The sequence below is a fragment of the Crassostrea angulata genome, unplaced genomic scaffold (assembly GCF_025612915.1).
Source record: "Crassostrea angulata isolate pt1a10 unplaced genomic scaffold, ASM2561291v2 HiC_scaffold_287, whole genome shotgun sequence".
Taxonomy (NCBI): Eukaryota; Metazoa; Mollusca; class Bivalvia; order Ostreida; family Ostreidae; genus Magallana; species Magallana angulata.
In genome coordinates, this window is record NW_026441840.1 from 28,364 (window position 1) to 46,996 (window position 18,633).

Genomic DNA, 18,633 nt, shown 5'->3' on the forward strand with positions numbered 1-18,633 from the left:
AAATATTATATAAATATATAAATTATTATATTATTAAATTAATATTAAATTATTATATTATATAAATATATAAATATATATTATATAAATATAAATATAAATAATATAATAAATATAAATAATATAAATAAAATAAATAAAATTTTAAAACCTAATGCCCCAATTAACTGCAAATCGTCTAATTTGATATATTGTTCGACTTGTCCAACATGTGGAGAAAATTATATTGGCCAGACTAACCAGCTCAACGCCCGAGTGAGAGTCCACAAACAACAGATAAAGGACGAAACAGTGAGAAACACTCCATGTTCGGAACATTTTGCGAAGTGCGGAAAGGGAACATTTAAAATATTTCCGTTTTACAAAATGTGGAATTCAAATGAAATCACCCGAACCACAAAAGAGGACTATTTTATTAAAATATTTAACCCGAAACTTAATCGAAAATAGATTTATCATATATATAATTTCTATATGTATTGTATTATATGTCTATGCATTGCTTAACGGCGTTGATAAAGTTCACGCCATCGCTACCTTGATGTACATTGTGACGTCATAATGAACTTTAAAACACGACGTCATTGACAACGTTACAAACAACGTTTTTAATTTTGTATAACTGTCTGAAGAGCCGACATGGCTGAAAGCGCTAACAGTAAACAATTTATTTAATTTGGACTGTCGCATTCTGTTTTATTTATTTAAGTATATATATATATATATATATATATATATATATATATGTTGATAAATCAACATGCCCATTGATTGATAGCATTGATTAAACAAATTTTTAGAATTATCCGTCGAAACAAGTCTGTATATATTGTATTTTTGGTGAAAATGCGTCGCTACAAATATAGCAGTTCTTGAATATTTTGTGTCTATCCATGTAAGAATTCTAGCAAAGCGGATAAAGTAAGGTGTCTTTTGTAATTGTTACATATGTTACCATGGTTACAGCAACAGCCGTGACAATATGTCCCTCCACTTGGGTTTTTACGCCAGTTTACTTCATTTACCATTTCACCCTTTAACTCTGATCAATTGATCGGCGCATTTCGTCGTACGCCGATATGGAACAAATGAAGTCCATCCCATTTAATCTGTTCCCCAAAACATGAAATTTTATACCACAAATTGGATAAAATAGGTTATAACAGATTTTAAAAACCGAAATTACGAAATAAAACTTTGAAATAACGAATTCAAGAATTCGTTATTTCAAATTTAATTTGTTAAAACAGATTTCAAAATTTGAAATAACGAATTCAGCGAATTTGTTATAACAGCTTAAATTCGTTATAACGAAATCCTAAAATTTGTTCTCACAAAGTTAATTCGTTATAACGGATTCAAAAATTCGTTATAACGATTTGAATTCGTTTTAACAAATTCAAGAATTCGTTATATCAAATTCAAAAATATTTATGATAGGTCCTAAATGGGCTTCCGTAGATTTGAAATTCATATGGTATTGAGTAAACAATAGTCATAAAACAAACTATCAATCTAAATAATATGCAATATACAAATAACAAATATACCAACAACAGAAAATTATGATTTGTTGGCTGATCTACCTATATCACAGTATTCTCCCCTCCAGCCTGGATGACATCCTCTGTCACACAGACCATTCACATTGTTGCAGCCCGTACATGTGTCGTTACATTCACCTGTACAATCTTGTCCGAAAAATCCATACGGGCAGGCTAAATACAAAAATAGAAGAGATCACAATGCATACAGTTTTCTGTCACGTGAATTTAAGATAGTGTCATGTGTGTTTGTCTGATAATGACAAATTACAAATAATCAACTTCTCATTTTTTTAATCATATGTCTTTACCGATTTAATCACTCTATCATTTTGATGCGCGAACAGCAAATGTAAAAATAAATGACATTTTTGTCGTTCTAAGACAAAACCAAACAAAAAATATTAACATGTACAGTACTTTCAAAGTTAAAAGAAGTGTCAACAGATTTTGTTGCAAATATATTCTAAACAAACAGTAAAGGAAAACCTTTGAAAATTTAATCTGTTTCACGTACTTGCTATATATTTTTTATATTTGAAAATTAATTTCTCAGATAAGATTTTTTTATCAAAATGTACAATATATGTAAATATTAAATATTTCATTTTAAGACTGTCTGTGATTTGCATTCCTACAATTAATTTTCTCAACTGCGTTTGCAAATGATAAGGACACTGTCTGTCCTGGAGCGGGAAAAGAGATGTAAATTAACGTCTTTTCCTTTGATCAACCTGTATTTACTCTGTAAGAAACGATTGATTTCTAATTGAATTGAATTACAAGTTTTTATCAATATAATGATTGATAATAGCCGTACATTGACTACGTTGACTAATATCATTTTAATAAAAGTTTAATTCATTTTGCAAGCCAGTTAATATAATAGCTTTATTTTTAAACAAACAAAGAAAATATTTTTTTTAATGTTTCACATTGATTTTAGGATTATTTTTTGGCAGCATGAATCACCATTTATAACACATATATCGCACAAATTATTGTTGCAATTTAAACCAGAGGTATTGTTGGAAAGCTCACAAATGATACCCACTGCAGACGGAAAGAGAAAAAAATATTTCTCTATAAGAAAATAATGGATGCTCTTTTCCTTATTGTGACATGACGTTTTACAAATGACCAATGCTCAAGGTCAGGACAGATTTACTGGTCACAGACAACCGGTTTGTCAGTTTTTAGCTTATAATCATTTTTAATAATAAGATATTGCCAATCAACAAATTAAGCATTTTTTGAACAATGACTTTATACTTGCCCATTGACTCTGGGTAAAGTACATGACACATCCTTTGGTCATAAGATATAAAATAACAATTTCCAGTGCTTTTTTCCATAAGAACAATATAAAGCAGACACAAATATAAACTTTCCTTCCAATGACCTTGAACATGCTAAAATGACATTGGGTCAAGTTATTGGCACACCCTCAGGTCATGAACAGTATTTGTGTAAAGTAAGAATTTCTAATGTTTCTCCAAAAAAGGAAATGAAACGGACACGAATTCGACAATTTTTCTGCCAGTGACATTGACCATGCCCAAAAAATATTGGGTCAATATCATGACACACCCTCAGGGCATAAACAATATTTGTGTGAAGTAAGAACCTCAATCAAAATTATTCACCGGACATAAGTTAACAAAGACAGACGGACAGACCGACGGATGGAAGGACAAACAGACGGATATGGTGATCCTTATAAACCCACAGGCTTTGTTTGCGGGGAATATACATATATGGAGCTGTGCTTAGGAGAAAAGTGTAGTTTGTTTTTCATGATAGGGCGACGTGGTTTTCATTACTAGGTTCGAACCATCGCAGCCTAAAAATTCAAAACTAGACTGTCGCTGCATTTGTTACTGTAATCAACCATATTAGCTGCGTCGTTCTTGTAGTGAAATTACAAAAGAAGCCATATTATATACTTTATTAGGCATTATACACAATACTATTTTGGATTGTGGCAATAAAACAACATAAAAAAGATACAATTCCATTAATAATGCTTACATTTTCATGCAGTTTTTAAAATATTAACAATAAAATTTAAGTTGGTATGACATATACTCTTATAAATGAATATCAATTGATAATTAGTTAAATAATGTATATTTTAACCTTAAAATTGTTTTTGCATTAATTTTGTTTATATGTATTCAGACATATGTATAAATGCAAATATGTAGATTCTTAACTTAATCTTAACCTTAATCTTACGCCATTTGTTTTAGATGATTTACCTTCTTGGCAAACATATCCCTTGAAGCCTGGTAGACATCCTTGATCACACACACCGGTGACATCATTACAATCATCACAGGTGTCAGCACATTTCATAGCGCAGTTTGCTCCAAAATAACCACGCTGGCAAGCTGACGAAAAAATAAATAAAACTCTGATTAGATACAAAAAAATGGAAATTGTGAAATCATATACGCTGATTAACCTTAAACAAGTGTTACATGTACTTACTTGTTTTACACAAATCCCCTTGGAAGCCAGCAATACATCCGGATCGACATGTTCCATTAGTATGGAAGCACTGGTTTGTCTCATTACAGTACCCACATGTTTCATTGCAGTCAATTCCAAAGGATCCTCTGTCACATTCTATGAATAAATTTTATTTTCGCTGAATTAGGTCTTTCTACCTATATCTCAGATATAAGACATGGATACACAAAGTGTTGAAAAAGAGTTGTACAAATAGTATAATGATCTTTTATTGGCCAATAATATGTTTCATGATATTAGTGATTATTTCATACGATCCCATTTTCGGACTGTCATTCATTGAGTCCATACCACCCCACTTTGAAACTGATGACGGTCTGCACAGTAAACAATGTGTGTGTTCTATTTATACACAGACTGCGTTCAAAAACTTAACGTTAAATTTGAAAATAAATTCATTCAAAAAATGTTTAGCTCAAATAAAATAGTACATAATAAAGTTATCATCGCCGTTTTAATGAACCTCAACAAGCCGGATCAGTGATCCGCGTCTTACAACAAAAGATGATCCGGGCCTTTGAATCAAGTTATTGATACGATAATAGATTTTTGTATCATTGCCTTTGACGATGTCATCTTGAAAAAACAAATAATTGCACAATCGCACGATATTTGGTAGATATAAGTAATGAAAAAATCATATTACGGAATTATTTTTATACAAATTTACAATTCTCTGCAAAAATGTAGATCACATCTCATAAACCCACAACTTATAAACTCACGTGTTTTACACAATTCCCCCTGATAGCCAGCATCACATCCAGTCAAACATGTTCCGTTAATATTGGAACAGTTCTCTACGTCACGACAGTGTCCGCATTTTTCACTGCAGTTATCACCAAATGATCCTTTATCACAAGCTGGTGATAGATAAAAAAATGTTATTTAGAAAAACAGATATATTGTTTAGTCAAATATTTTTTTTTAATTATATTAATTGTATTTACAAAATATTAGTATTGAAGTTTAATCAAATAGCTGGTAAATTTAATTTCCTAATAAAATAGAACAGAAATGGCGACAAAATTCTTTTTGATTTAAGAAAATTTGAACAACTCTGCACTTTTTCTTTATGCTTCACCTTTTTATAAATCCGCTTTAAGTCGACAAAGGCTAGTGAGCTTAAAAGGATATTGTTTACATTCATACTGTTTTCTTTTTTTTACAAGTAACAAATTTACAAATTACCATTTTGACACTCTAATCCCTGCCATCCGTGGTTACACCCAGAATCACAAGAACCATTCAATCTGTTACAACCATCACATGTGTCGTTACATTTGTCAGCACAATCGGGTCCAAAAAATCCGTGTAGACAAGCTGCATTTATCATAGAAACTAGTGGGTATTGTTTAAAAAAACAAAATAAACACATGTCTCCCTCTCTCCCCAAGAATTGTAATATAGGGCAAATTAAAAAAAGTGAAAAAGATTGATGTTAGCTATATGTTATATATCATCCATATATGATACAAAGTCATTATTGTAAGGAATATTTTTATGATATTTGACCCCGGGATCCAAAAAGTTCAAGGTCAAAAAAGTTGGGTTTGTTTCACTTCTTCGCAAGGTCATCAAGCTATGTTTCAACTTTAAATTAAATCTGTCAAAGAATTTTTAAGTTACTGTCTGGAATTTTTTTTTTAATTTATTTGACCTTTAGTTAGAAAAGAGTAAAGGTAAAAAAAAATAACAACAGTATGTCTCATGGTATTTAAGTTTAAGTTTATAAGTATATATCTGTGATACAAGTGTAAAGTCTATATGTTTAAGGAATCTCGTGTTATGATTCGTACAATATTTATTTTAGAAAATGAATTAACTTGAGACACAATATTGGTCAAGGTCAAAAATTATGGTGCTGTGCACTCTTACTCAATACCGTATATCTATTTTTAGGTTTAAAGTCTAAATGTCAAAAGGTATCGAAGTTACGACCCAGAATTTTTTTATATTCTTTTTTTCTTAATTTGACCTTAAGTGGACAAGGTCAAGGTCAAATATTATTCAATAGTTCATGATCACTTCAGTGTTTTATTATTGTTCTTTGTTTAAAGTTTGAAGCCCTCTGTCAAAATATATTTAGGAGTAGAACAACAAGGTTTTTTTCTAATTTGATCTTGAAATAAAATTTTTAGGTCAAGGTCAAACATTTGTGCAATGTTCAGCTAGGTTATATACCATCTATATATGATACAGAATGAAAGTCTGTATGTTGAAGCTTTTTAGTGTTATGGTCCAGACAATACTTTTTATAAAACGCTTGACTTTGAATAAGAAAATAGGTCTAGGCCAAAAATTCTGGTGGCATGAACTTTTTCTTAGTATCATATACCTATGTATCAATTTTGAAGTCTAAATATTAAATTGTATTTAAATTACGGCCCAGACAAAATTTTATTATGTTTTCTTTATTTGACCTTGAGTAAAACAAGGTCAATGTCAAATATTAATCAATAGTTAACCTCAGTATATTATTATTATGCTTTGTTCAAAGTTTGAAGTCCATCTGTCCAAGTATATTCAGGAAATGAACAATTATTTTTTTTTTTTCTAATTTCACCTTGAAACTAGTGGGTTTTGTTTTTTTTATTTACAAAAATAAAAAAAAAACCCACATTTCTCCCCTTCTCCCAAAGGATTGTAATATGGGGCAAATTTAACAATTGAAAAAGAATGATGTCAGCTATGTTACCCAGACCCAGACAAAATTTAATTATCTTTTTCTTAATTTGACCTTGAGTAAAACATGGTCAAGGTAAATATATAAATCAATAGTACACCTAAGTGTATTATTATTGTTCTTTGTTTAAAGTTAGAAGTCCTTCTGTCAAAGTATATTCAGGAGTTGAACAATGAAGTTTTTTGTAATTTGACCTTGAACTAATTTTTTTAAGTCAAGGTCAAGAATTTTGGTAAGGTTCAACTAGGTTATATACCATCTATCCATGATACAAATTAAAAGTATGCATGTTAAAGGAGTTTTGTGTTATGGTCCAGACAATATTTTTTATGAAAAGCTTGACCTTGAAGAGCAAAAAAGGTCAAGATCAATACCTTTGGTGACGTGCACTCCTTCTCAATACCATCTACCTATGATCCAAGTTTGAAGTCTTAATGTAAAAGTGTATTAAAGTTACGACTCAGACAAAATGTTATTATTTTTTCTTAATTTGACCTTGAGTAAATCAAGGTCATGGTCAAAAATTTTTCAATAGTACACCTAAGCGTATTATTATTGTTCTTTGTTTAAAGTTTGAAGTCCTTCTGTCAAAGTATATTCAGGAGTTGAACAATGAAGTTTTTCCTAATATGACCTTAAAAAAAATTCAAGGTCAAGGTCAAACATTTTCTCTAAGGTTCAACTAGGTTATATACCATCTATCTATGATACAAGTTAAAAGTCTGTATGTTAAAGGAATCTTGTGTTATGGTCAGGACAATATTTTTTATGAAAAGCTTGACCTTGAAGAATAAAATAGGTCATGGTCAAAACTTTTGGTGACGTGCACTCCTTTTCAATACCATGTATCTATGTTCCAAGTTTGAATTCTTAATGTCAAAGGGTATTGAAGTTATGACCCAGACAAAATTTTATTATTTTTTTCTTAATTTGACCTTGAGTAAAACAAGGTCAAGATAAAATATTATTCAATAGTACACATTAGCGTATTTTTATTGTTCTTTGTTTAAAGTTTGAAGTCCTTCTGTCAAAGTATATCCAGGAGTTGAACAATGAAGTTTTTTCTAATATGACTTTGAAATAAAATTTCTGAGTCAAAGTCAAGAATTTTGGTAAGGTTCAACTAGGTTATATACCATCTATCTATGATACAAGTTAAAAGTCTGTATGTTAAAGGAGTCTTGTGTTATGGTCCGGACAACATTTTTTATGAAAAGCTTGACCTTGAAGAACAAAATAGGTCAAGTTCAGAACTTTTGGTGGTGTACACTCCTTCTCAATACCATCTACCTATGTTCCAAGTTTGAATTCTTAATGTCAAAGGTTATTAAAGTTATGATCAAGACAAAATTTTATTATTTTTTTCTTAATTTGACCTTGTGTAAAACAACATTACTGAATTCAAAATCCACTGATATTCCCAAATATTGACTGACATTGTCTGACATCCACTGTACATTGACTGTACCTCACTGTACATTTCACTGACTTCCACTGTACCCCACTGTACCCCACTGTACATTTCTACTGAACAGCACTGTATCCCACTGTACACCACTGTACAGTCCTACTGACTTCCACTGTCCCCCACTGTACACCACTGTACAGGGCACTGACCAGCACTGTACCCCACTGTACGCCACTGTACCGGGCACTGACCATCACTGTACCCCACTGTACGGCACTGTACCATTAATTTGAGAAAAAATCAGATTTTTAAATCTTTAGTATATTTTTTTTCTTCGATATTTAGTTTTATTATGCTGTATATAGCATTATCATTATGTAACTATACAGATAACTTGACAGAAGAATGTAACAGGTCGTTAAATCTATTAAATACGTTTTCTTTATTAATAAATGTCTATTGTTATTGAATGTTACGATCATAAAATTATGATAATTCCCTAGCTATAAGGTGAAAATATTGAATTATACATGTTGAATCTGATTTTTAAAAATTTACATGTCATTATGTTCATTCTGCCAGTCATTCGAAAATAACCCCCCCCCCCCCCCCCACCAGCAAGGTTACATAATCATTTCTTATTGATGATATTTGACACAAGCCCTCGTTTAAATGATCGAGTTGTTAATTGTCTGTGTCTCATAAGCTGTGTTTTAGCCACTAAAAACAGTCAATTAAACACAGAATCCACAAAATATATCCATGCTTGTTTTTTTTTTGTACACATGTCCAAATATCATGACGGCCCGCTTGACTACACAGGTACATTTTGTGCGAGTTAATAGCTCATTTGTTAATTGATTTCTTTTGATTAAAATATTTAAATATACATTGCAAATGTCGGGTTTTAATTTTACAAAATAACACCTACTGCAGAATACATTATAAATTTTCAACATAATCAGTGACATATTAAGCGGTAGTTAACTGTATCATTAATTTCAGCAAGAAATAAAAGGAAGGATTTAAATCAAGGAAGGTTGTAACATGTTGTAATATGCGTAGCTGTACAGTTTTCTTAATATATGATTTACTTTAAAATGTTTAAGAAATAAGATACATGTATATAGAATGCCCTACGCTACACACGTTTTTTGTATAATGAGAGAGAGAGAGAGAGAGAGAGAGAGAGAGAGAGAGAGAGAGAGAGAGAGAGAGAGAGAGAGAGATATTACAGGTATATCACTTTCTGACAATATTGTATTGGTGTCATTTGCAAGCGCAGAAAAGTTCACAATAAAATCTATGTTGGAAGTGGCGGTTGTGATGCCGTAAGGGATTTTAACGTGCTTATACCTTTCTGTCTCGGGGCCTCAAGTTTTAGCACTAGAAAATTCATGAGAGAGAGAGAGAGGGGAGAGAGAGAGAGAGAGAGAGAGTGAGAGAGAGATCCATTTATCAGAAATCGATTAGAATAATAAGATATTGATTGTCTATTAAACTGCTTCTTTTACATATCGATTATTTTTCTTTATGTCTTACGTTTATTTTTGCCAACCAACTCCGTGGTTTTAGAAAAATATCTGCAAACTGTAAGTCGAAAAATGAAATGATATTATATGGATAATATCTCCCCCCCCCCGTTTCTTTCCGAATCCACTTGATACCTCTTGCAGTACTGTGTTATGTCGAAACGATTCATGTTAAGCAATCGGTTATAAAAATTGATGCATTTTTATTAAATTTTGACCTCGATGTGTAATCACTATTACCGGGTAAATAGATAATTATAATAAATCCCACTTTTTACATGAAACTAGTCCTACATGTAAGTAAATTATAATAATCTTTTAAGACAGATTTTAAATGATTATGATCCTAATGCACCCAGCAAATATAATGATTTTTTTTAATCAGAAGTGAAAATTCAGATTTTTTGTTTTAACAGTGTATTTCCCCGACGTTTACATCTATTTATTCCTAGGCCCCAACACATATACACAGGTGGTCAGTTTTCACACCTTGACACAGTCACCCGGCCGTGTGTATAGTCTGAGTGAGCCTCTCTGTTAGTTCCGGGTTTTTCGTCGTTCCCAGACAGACAAAAGATTTTTTTCTGTAGACATACACAAAGAAGGAAACAGTACACTGTCGATATAAAATATTACATTTTAGCGTTGACTTTCAATCATTAAGAATTTTTAAGACTATCATTGAATAACGAACTTCAAATCATTTGAATCCATGAACATTATCCCGAAACTAAAGATAAATACATACTTTAATTTCTTTAATGCCAATATGTAGATTTAGCCGCTGTCAACATTACTACATGTTACCGGTAGTACTTTATTTAAATACTGAAATATTCGTACGTTAGCATGGAGAGAGAGAGAGAGAGAGAGAGAGAGAGAGAGAGAGAGAGAGAGAGATATTTTATAGAAGATTTGAAATGTTTGCTATGATACAATATACTGGTTTCAGTAAATGAAGAAAAAAACAGAAGAAAAAACGAAAGATCGTATTAAAGGCCAAACATTTTTACCGGGTGGTAAATCTCAGGTGAGGGCGGGGCTTAATTTCTAGAGGTGTGAAAGCCTCCGGGGCTGGAAGTCTACCTGCGATCGTGAACGCTGCTAATCACTATACACATGAAGCAAATATTACACAAGTAATAAATAATTAGTCAGAATTCGTCATAGTTTGAATATCTTTTTGTTTTAATGACCATACGACGCGATTTTATACGGAAATGTCGTCCAAGCACGTGTGTAAAGCACAATTAAACAAATTCAGTAAACTAATTCTTCTTTAAAGATTTAACTCAGTTCATTGTGTTCAGCACTTGACATTGTTTAAGACGGTAATTTTAACAAATATAATTGTTTAAGAAAACCATTCGATCAGTAAAAAATATTCACTTGAATGTAAAGGCAGCCATTATACGATGACAACTAATGGACTTCGTTTTCCATGGAGTGACGTTTTCGTGCAACAAGTTCCAATTGTGTGTATAATCAGTAAATACAGCTTTAATAGCTCATAAGTTTGTTTTAAAAAAGAAAATTTTGTATGCATGTTTTGGGCTGCATGCGCATTCATCGTTGTGAAATTTATTACGTCATATACATTCAACATGATTCAAAAATAAATTGCGTATTTTCAATTACTGAATAATAAAACTATTTTTCTCATTTATCCGACCCTTACACAATTCACTTATTACGGAAAGAGAAAATAAACATGTTTGCCTATTAATTAAGGTGTCGCTTATAATTGAAGAGATGCTAAAATTAAATTGTGATGCAGCAAAAATATTGCGCGGGGGGGGGGGGGGGGCTTATGTATGCCTTCCTGACTTTTGAGGAGAATAGTTGCAACATGAGAGAGAGAGAGGGGGGAAGGAGGGATGGAGTGAAGGAGGGGGTGTATTTTTTCTTATTAAAACTATGTCACTACATGTATATCATGGGAACATTCTTAGCTGTGCAAGAGAAGATACATGTAGATGTATTACGTATACATGTGCTGATAATGAACAGTGTTCAAATTCAAAAGTATATAAATAAAAGTACCGTAATAGGGTGAAATATTATTTGAACACTGTTCGTTATCACCATATTTCATTTTTAATTTAACACAATACTTATTTTGATATCAGCGACTGGTGGTGGTGGTGGGGGGGGGGGGGGTGAGGATTTATAAATGTTTAACATGTTTAATTTCCGACTTGATTTAATTAATAAAAAAACGCATCTAAAATGATTAATATAAAGAGTATTTCGTTTATTCATACATGTTAGGTTTATAAAAAAATATATTTCAAATGGATTTAATCATCTAAAGACCACAAATACCCTTATAAGGGAATTACATAATATCTTGAACAAGGTGTCAGACTGACAACTTACAAGATTGAATATTGGGACATTCACACCTTTTGATCTACTGAAAGTATGTATACTATACACAGATACTGACTCGCTGATCTTCCTGTGAAGTAAAACTTCAAAGACATTTTAAAGTCCAGACCAGTTATCTTCTCTCTTTTGAAAAAAAAGTCAGTATATTGAGCAATATGGTGGAATTTTTTTTATCGTTAAAAAAGTTGTCCCTCCTCCACATGTATGTTACATTAAAGTTTTAAAATTCAGATAATTTAAAACTATCTATAAATTGTAATTCATAGTTTTAAATTCTCTTAATTTTAAAACTTTAATGTAACATATATACTTATATTTATTTGACAATATTGATTAAATGAAATTCATTGTAAAAAAAAAACTAGATATTTAGTTACTAAAACATTGATTTTGAAATATATAAAAGTATTTCCCCTTTTTACTGAATAAGTTGCTATATTTTGTATGATAATTGGATTCCGAGTTTTTAGATAAATACATGCGTGGATCGGAGGATTGGGGGGGGGGGGTCAAAGGATAATTTAATTTTTTTTAAACTTACATAGTACAACTATCCAAAATATGTCTAAGCTCCCCCAGAAAACAAGTATCCCTGCCCTTTCCCTGGAAAGAATTCTGACCGCCCATGTAATTATATATGAACTTAAAGAAATAGAAGCCCATTTTATCTCTTGTAAGCAATAGGAAAGAATCAAAACAAATCCAGATTTTGGTCTCAAATAAAGTAAATATTCAATTCATAATAACTTATAAAAACATACTAGGTACAGTGGGTTACAGTGGTGTACAGTATTTGTCAGTACCCTGTACAGTGGTGTACAATGGGGTACAGTGCTGGTCAGTGCCCCGTACAGTGGTGTACAGTGGGGTACAGTGCTGGTCAGTGGGTAGGTACTGTGCTGTCCAGTGGAGTACAGTGGCTCTGTACAGTGGGGTACAGTGGGATACAGTGTGGTACAGTAGCTCTGTACAGTAGGTGTACAGTGGATTTACAGTAGGGTACAGAGGTTATCCAGTAGATGTCAGACAATGTCAGTCAATTTTTGGGAATATCAGTGGATTTTGAATTCAGTAGTGCAAAGTCAAGGTAAAATATTATTCAATAGTACACATAAGCGTTTTATTATTGTTCTTTGTTTAAAGTTTGAAGCCCTCTGTCAAAATATATTTAGGAGTAGAACAACAAGGTTTTTTTCTAATTTGACCTTGAAATAAAATTTTTAGGTCAAGGTCAAACATTTGTGCAATGTTCAGCTAGGTTATATACCATCTATATATGATACAGAATGAAAGTATGTATGTTGAAGCTTTCTAGTGTTATGGTCCAGACAATACTTTTTATAAAACGCTTGACTTTGAATAAGAAAATAGGTCCAGGCCAAAAATTCTGGTGGCATGAACTTTTTCTTAGTATCATATACCTATGTATCAATTTTGAAGTCTAAATATTAAATTGTATTTAAATTAGGGCCCAGACAAAATTTTATTATGTTTTCTTTATTTGACCTTGAGTAAAACAAGGTCAATGTCAAATATTAATCAATAGTTAACCTCAGTATATTATTATTATGCTTTGTTCAAAGTTTGAAGTCCATCTGTCCAAGTATATTCAGGAAATGAACAATTATTTTTTTTTTTTCTAATTTCACCTTGAAACCAGTGGGTTTTGTTTTTTTTATTTACAAAAATAAAAAAAAAACCCACATTTCTCCCCTTCTCCCAAAGGATTGTACTATGGGGCAAATTTAACAATTGAAAAAGAATGATGTCAGCTATGTTACCCAGACCCAGACAAAATTTAATTATCTTTTTCTTAATTTGACCTTGAGTAAAACATGGTCAAGGTAAATATATAAATCAATAGTACACCTAAGTGTATTATTATTGTTCTTTGTTTAAAGTTAGAAGTCCTTCTGTCAAAGTATATTCAGGAGTTGAACAATGAAGTTTTTTGTAATTTGACCTTGAACTAATTTTTTTAAGTCAAGGTCAAGAATTTTGGTGAGGTTCAACTAGGTTATATACCATCTATCCATGATACAAATTAAAAGTATGTATGTTAAAGGAGTCTTGTGTTATGGTCCAGACAATATTTTTTATGAAAAGCTTGACCTTGAAGAGCAAAAAAGGTCAAGATCAATACCTTTGGTGACGTGCACTCCTTCTCAATACCATCTACCTATGATCCAAGTTTGAAGTCTTAATGTAAAAGTGTATTAAAGCTACGACTCAGACAAAATGTTATTATTTTTTCTTAATTTGACCTTGAGTAAATCAAGGTCATGGTCAAAATTTTTTTCAATAGTACACCTAAGCGTATTATTATTGTTTTTTGTTTAAAGTTTGAAGTCCTTCTGTCAAAGTATATTCAGGAGTTGAACAATGAAGTTTTTCCTAATATGACCTTAAAAAAAATTCAAGGTCAAGGTCAAACATTTTGTCTAAGGTTCAACTAGGTTATATACCATCTATCTATGATACAAGTTAAAAGTCTGTATGTTAAAGGAATCTTGTGTTATGGTCCGGACAATATTTTTTATGAAAAGCTTGACCTTGAAGAATAAAATAGGTCATGGTCAAAACTTTTGGTGACGTGCACTCCTTTTCAATACCATGTATCTATGTTTCAAGTTTGAATTCTTAATGTCAAAGGGTATTGAAGTTATGACCCAGACAAAATTTTATTATTTTTTTCTTAATTTGACCTTGAGTAAAACAAGGTCAAGATAAAATATTATTCAATAGTACACATTAGCGTATTTTTATTGTTCTTTGTTTAAAGTTTGAAGTCCTTCTGTCAAAGTATATCCAGGAGTTGAACAATGAAGTTTTTTCTAATATGACTTTGAAATAAAATTTCTGAGTCAAAGTCAAGAATTTTGGTAAGGTTCAACTAGGTTATATACCATCTATCTATGATACAAGTTAAAAGTCTGTATGTTTAAGGAGTCTTGTGTTATGGTCCGGACAATATTTTTTATGAAAAGCTTGACCTTGAAGAACAAAATAGGTCAAGGTCAAAACTTTTGGTGGTGTGCACTCTTTCTTAATACCATCTACCTATGTTAACGTTCCAAGTTTGCAGTCTTAATGTCAAAGGGTATTTAAGTTACGGCTTGTTGGAAGAAGAAGAAGAAGAAGAAGAAGAAGAAGAAGAAGAAGAAGAAGAAGAAGAAGAAGAAGAAGAAGAAGAACTAGACACGATCTCGTTGCGAGCAACGAGGAGGTCTTCCGTCCGATTTTTATAAGAAATATGACATCAGCGACTTTGATTTTCGACAACAAAACATAATATGGAAAAAAGATAGAAAAGATTAAACTTGGTCACCTCTGGCCCCTAAAAAACCCCAATTAGGTAACGCAAGAGAAAACCATTATATTGACAGGATGTAAAAACATATTATACCTAATTCAGATTTAATAGCCTTTGACAAAATAGCACTCAGTAAACGGCTATAGATAAAAGACCTCACAAAGTCCTTATATTCCCTAATTTAATGGCCTAGCCCCTTTTTCTTGAAAAGAAATTAGAAGTCATTTAATTCTGAACAAATTTTGTCAACAAGTGTTTAGAAATTTGTCACCGTTTTTGAGATATAAAGGAAAGAACGTTTTAGGGGCCGATCCCTTACCTCCTTATAGGGGCCGTTTAACGAAATTTTGAATGTTTCATATTGTTGAAAACATCATTTTGAACAACTTTTCTTCAGTATTTCATTTCATTTTTCCTTTTTGAGATATGGGTGATCAAAAATTTAGGGACTTTTGGCCCCTAAAAACCCCCTAATTACATTACACATGACAAACTCATTACATTTCTTCAATACATAACTTTAAGATTAACATATTTGCTTTTATAACGTATAACAAAATATCCCTCAGTAAACGGCTATAAATAAAAGATCTTAGAGCCCTTTGGTCCCCTATTTTAGGGGCCAGCCCCTTTTTCTTGATATTAGATAAAAGGTCATTTAATTCTGAACACATTATGTTCAACAAGTGTTTAGAAATTCGTTACCGTTTTTGAGATATTTGAGAAAGAAGGTTTTAGGGGCCGATACCTTATCTCTTTATAGGGGCCGTTTAACGAAATTTTGAATGTTTCATATTGTCGAAAACATCATTTTGAACAACTTTTCTTCTGCACTGCATTTCAAAATATTTTTCCTTTCTAAGATATGGGTGATCAGAATTTCGGACTTTTGGCCCCTAAAAATCCCCATTACATAACACATGATAAACTCATTACATTTCTTCAATACCTAACTTTAAGATTAACATATTTGCTTCTATAACGTATCACAAATTATCCCTCAGTAAACAGCTATAGATAAATATCTTAGAGTCCTCTGGTTCCCTTATTTTAGGGGCCAGCCCCTTTTTCTTGATATTAGATAAAAGGTCATTTAATTCTGAACACATTTTGTTCAACAAGTGTTTAGAAATTCGTCACCGTTTTTGAGATATATGAGAAAGAACGTTTTAGGGGCCGGTCCCTTATCTCTTTATAGGGGCCTTTTCACGAAATTTTGAATGTTGCATATTGTTGAAAACATCATTTTGAACAACTTTTCTTCTGTACTGCATTTCAAAATATTTTTCCTTTCTGAGATATGGGTAATCAGAATTTTGAACTTTTGGCGCCTAAAAACCTCCAATTACATAACACATGATAACATCATTACATTTCTTCGATACATAAATTTAAGATTAACATATTTGGTTCTATAACGTATCACAAAATATCCCTCAGTAAAGGGCTATAGATAAAAGACTTTAGAGCCCTTTGGACCCTAATTTTAGGGGCCAGCCCCTTTTTCTTGATATCATATAAAGGGTCTTTTAATTCTGAACACATTTTGTTCAACAAGTGTTTAGAAATTAGTTACCATGTTTTAGATATACGAGAAAGAAGGTTTTAGGGGCCGATCCCTTATCTCTTTATAGTGGCTGTTTAACGAAATTTGAAGGTTTTATATTGTTGAAAACAGCATTTTGAACAACTTTTCTTCTGTACTGCATTTCAAAACATTTTTCCTTTCTGAGATATGGGTGATCAAAATTCTGGACTTTTGGCCCCTAAAAACCCTAAGTTACGTAACACATGATAAAATCATTGCCTTGCTTAGGTTCATTACTGTGAGATAAATATATTTGCTTCTATAATGTATCACAAAATATCCCTCAGTAAAGGGATACAGATTAAAGACTTTGGAACCCTTTAGTCCCCTATTCTTAGGGGCCAGCCCATTTTTCTTGGTTTCAAATGAAAGGTCCTGTAAATATAAACTTTTTTTGCAATACATGTTTTAACGAAATATTTTTCAGAAAAAAGATAAACACAGAAAACCTAGAAAAATTACGTTGTCTTTTTTAAACTCAATTTTCAGGTCCCGGCGAGCTTCGGCGCCTTTTTAATCAGACAAATTTGATTGACATCATACACATCTAAAATCTTTTGTCTACAATCCCTGAAAATTTGAATTCAATATCTTTTATAGTTTAGGAGTAGTTGCATGGACAAACTAAGCCTCCAAAAATCGCTATCACGTTAAAATATCGGAAACGGAAATGACGTCATCAATATAACAAATTTCGAATAAGGTTCAGATCAATATCTATCAGATCTGAAAGTTTCACGAAAATCGGCTGGGCCATTTCCGAGAATTCGCGCGGACAAAATTTGTAAGAAAAAAAAGGAGAAAAACTAGAGCAAAGCTCGTTGCACAGCAACGAGTGGGTATTCCGTTTGTGTCGAAAGTAAAGCTAGAAGTTCCTGAAAGAAGCAGAGTTCTGAAACCAACTTCAAGAGAAAATTATAATTTTTTTTTTTAAATCGAATAATTTTTGGTACGACTTAACAATATCTGAATGATTACAAGAACGAATTGACAGGAACCTTTACAATTTCTAGAACGACTTAATAAAAAAAAATCCCGAATGTGTTAAAGTACGAATCTACAATTTCCGATTTTTTTTTGAGGTACGAGTTTATTTAACTTTGAACATTACACTGAAAACTCAATTATCAAATCCCAATATCTCTGTAATGCATCGTCTGATTTTTAAACGGATTTCAGTTTTGAATTAAGCTTAATAAATGCTCCTTTGTTGCTTTAAAATTAATATCAAATTATTGGTCAGAAAATAGTTATTATAAAAAGACTTAGAGCCCTTGTGGCCCCTAATTTGAGGGTCAGCCCCTTTTTCTTGATATCAAATGAAAGGTATTGCTAATATAAACATATTTTGTTCTACAAGTGTTCACAAATTGTAAATCGTTTTCGAGATGTCTGTACAAATGTGATTTAGGTGCCGACCTTTTAACCCCTTACCGGGACCACTAACAACAAAATTGTTGTATCGTTAAGAACATAATTTTGAACAACTTTTGTTCTACATTGCTTTTCAAAATATTTCTCCTTTTTCAGATATTGATGATCAAAGTTTTAAGTTCTGGCCCCTTGAAAACCCTAATTACGTAATATATGACTTAGATATGATACTGTATAGATGAACAGCTTTACAGTGAACATT

At 31.7% G+C, this 18,633-nt stretch overlaps 1 protein-coding gene across 1 annotated transcript in view; it reads right to left on the bottom strand.

Annotated features, from left to right (window-relative positions):
* Window positions 1–18,633, bottom strand: part of LOC128170034 (multiple epidermal growth factor-like domains protein 11) — a gene marked incomplete at its 5' end in the record, with an annotated part of 64,474 nt that overhangs the window by 15,564 nt on the left and 30,277 nt on the right. Inside the window, 4 exons of the mRNA XM_052836022.1 lie at window positions 1,587–1,718; window positions 3,806–3,937; window positions 4,038–4,175; window positions 4,805–4,942. Coding sequence (XP_052691982.1) covers window positions 1,587–1,718; window positions 3,806–3,937; window positions 4,038–4,175; window positions 4,805–4,942 — 540 coding nt within the window. The remainder of the gene's footprint in view (window positions 1–1,586; window positions 1,719–3,805; window positions 3,938–4,037; window positions 4,176–4,804; window positions 4,943–18,633) is intronic.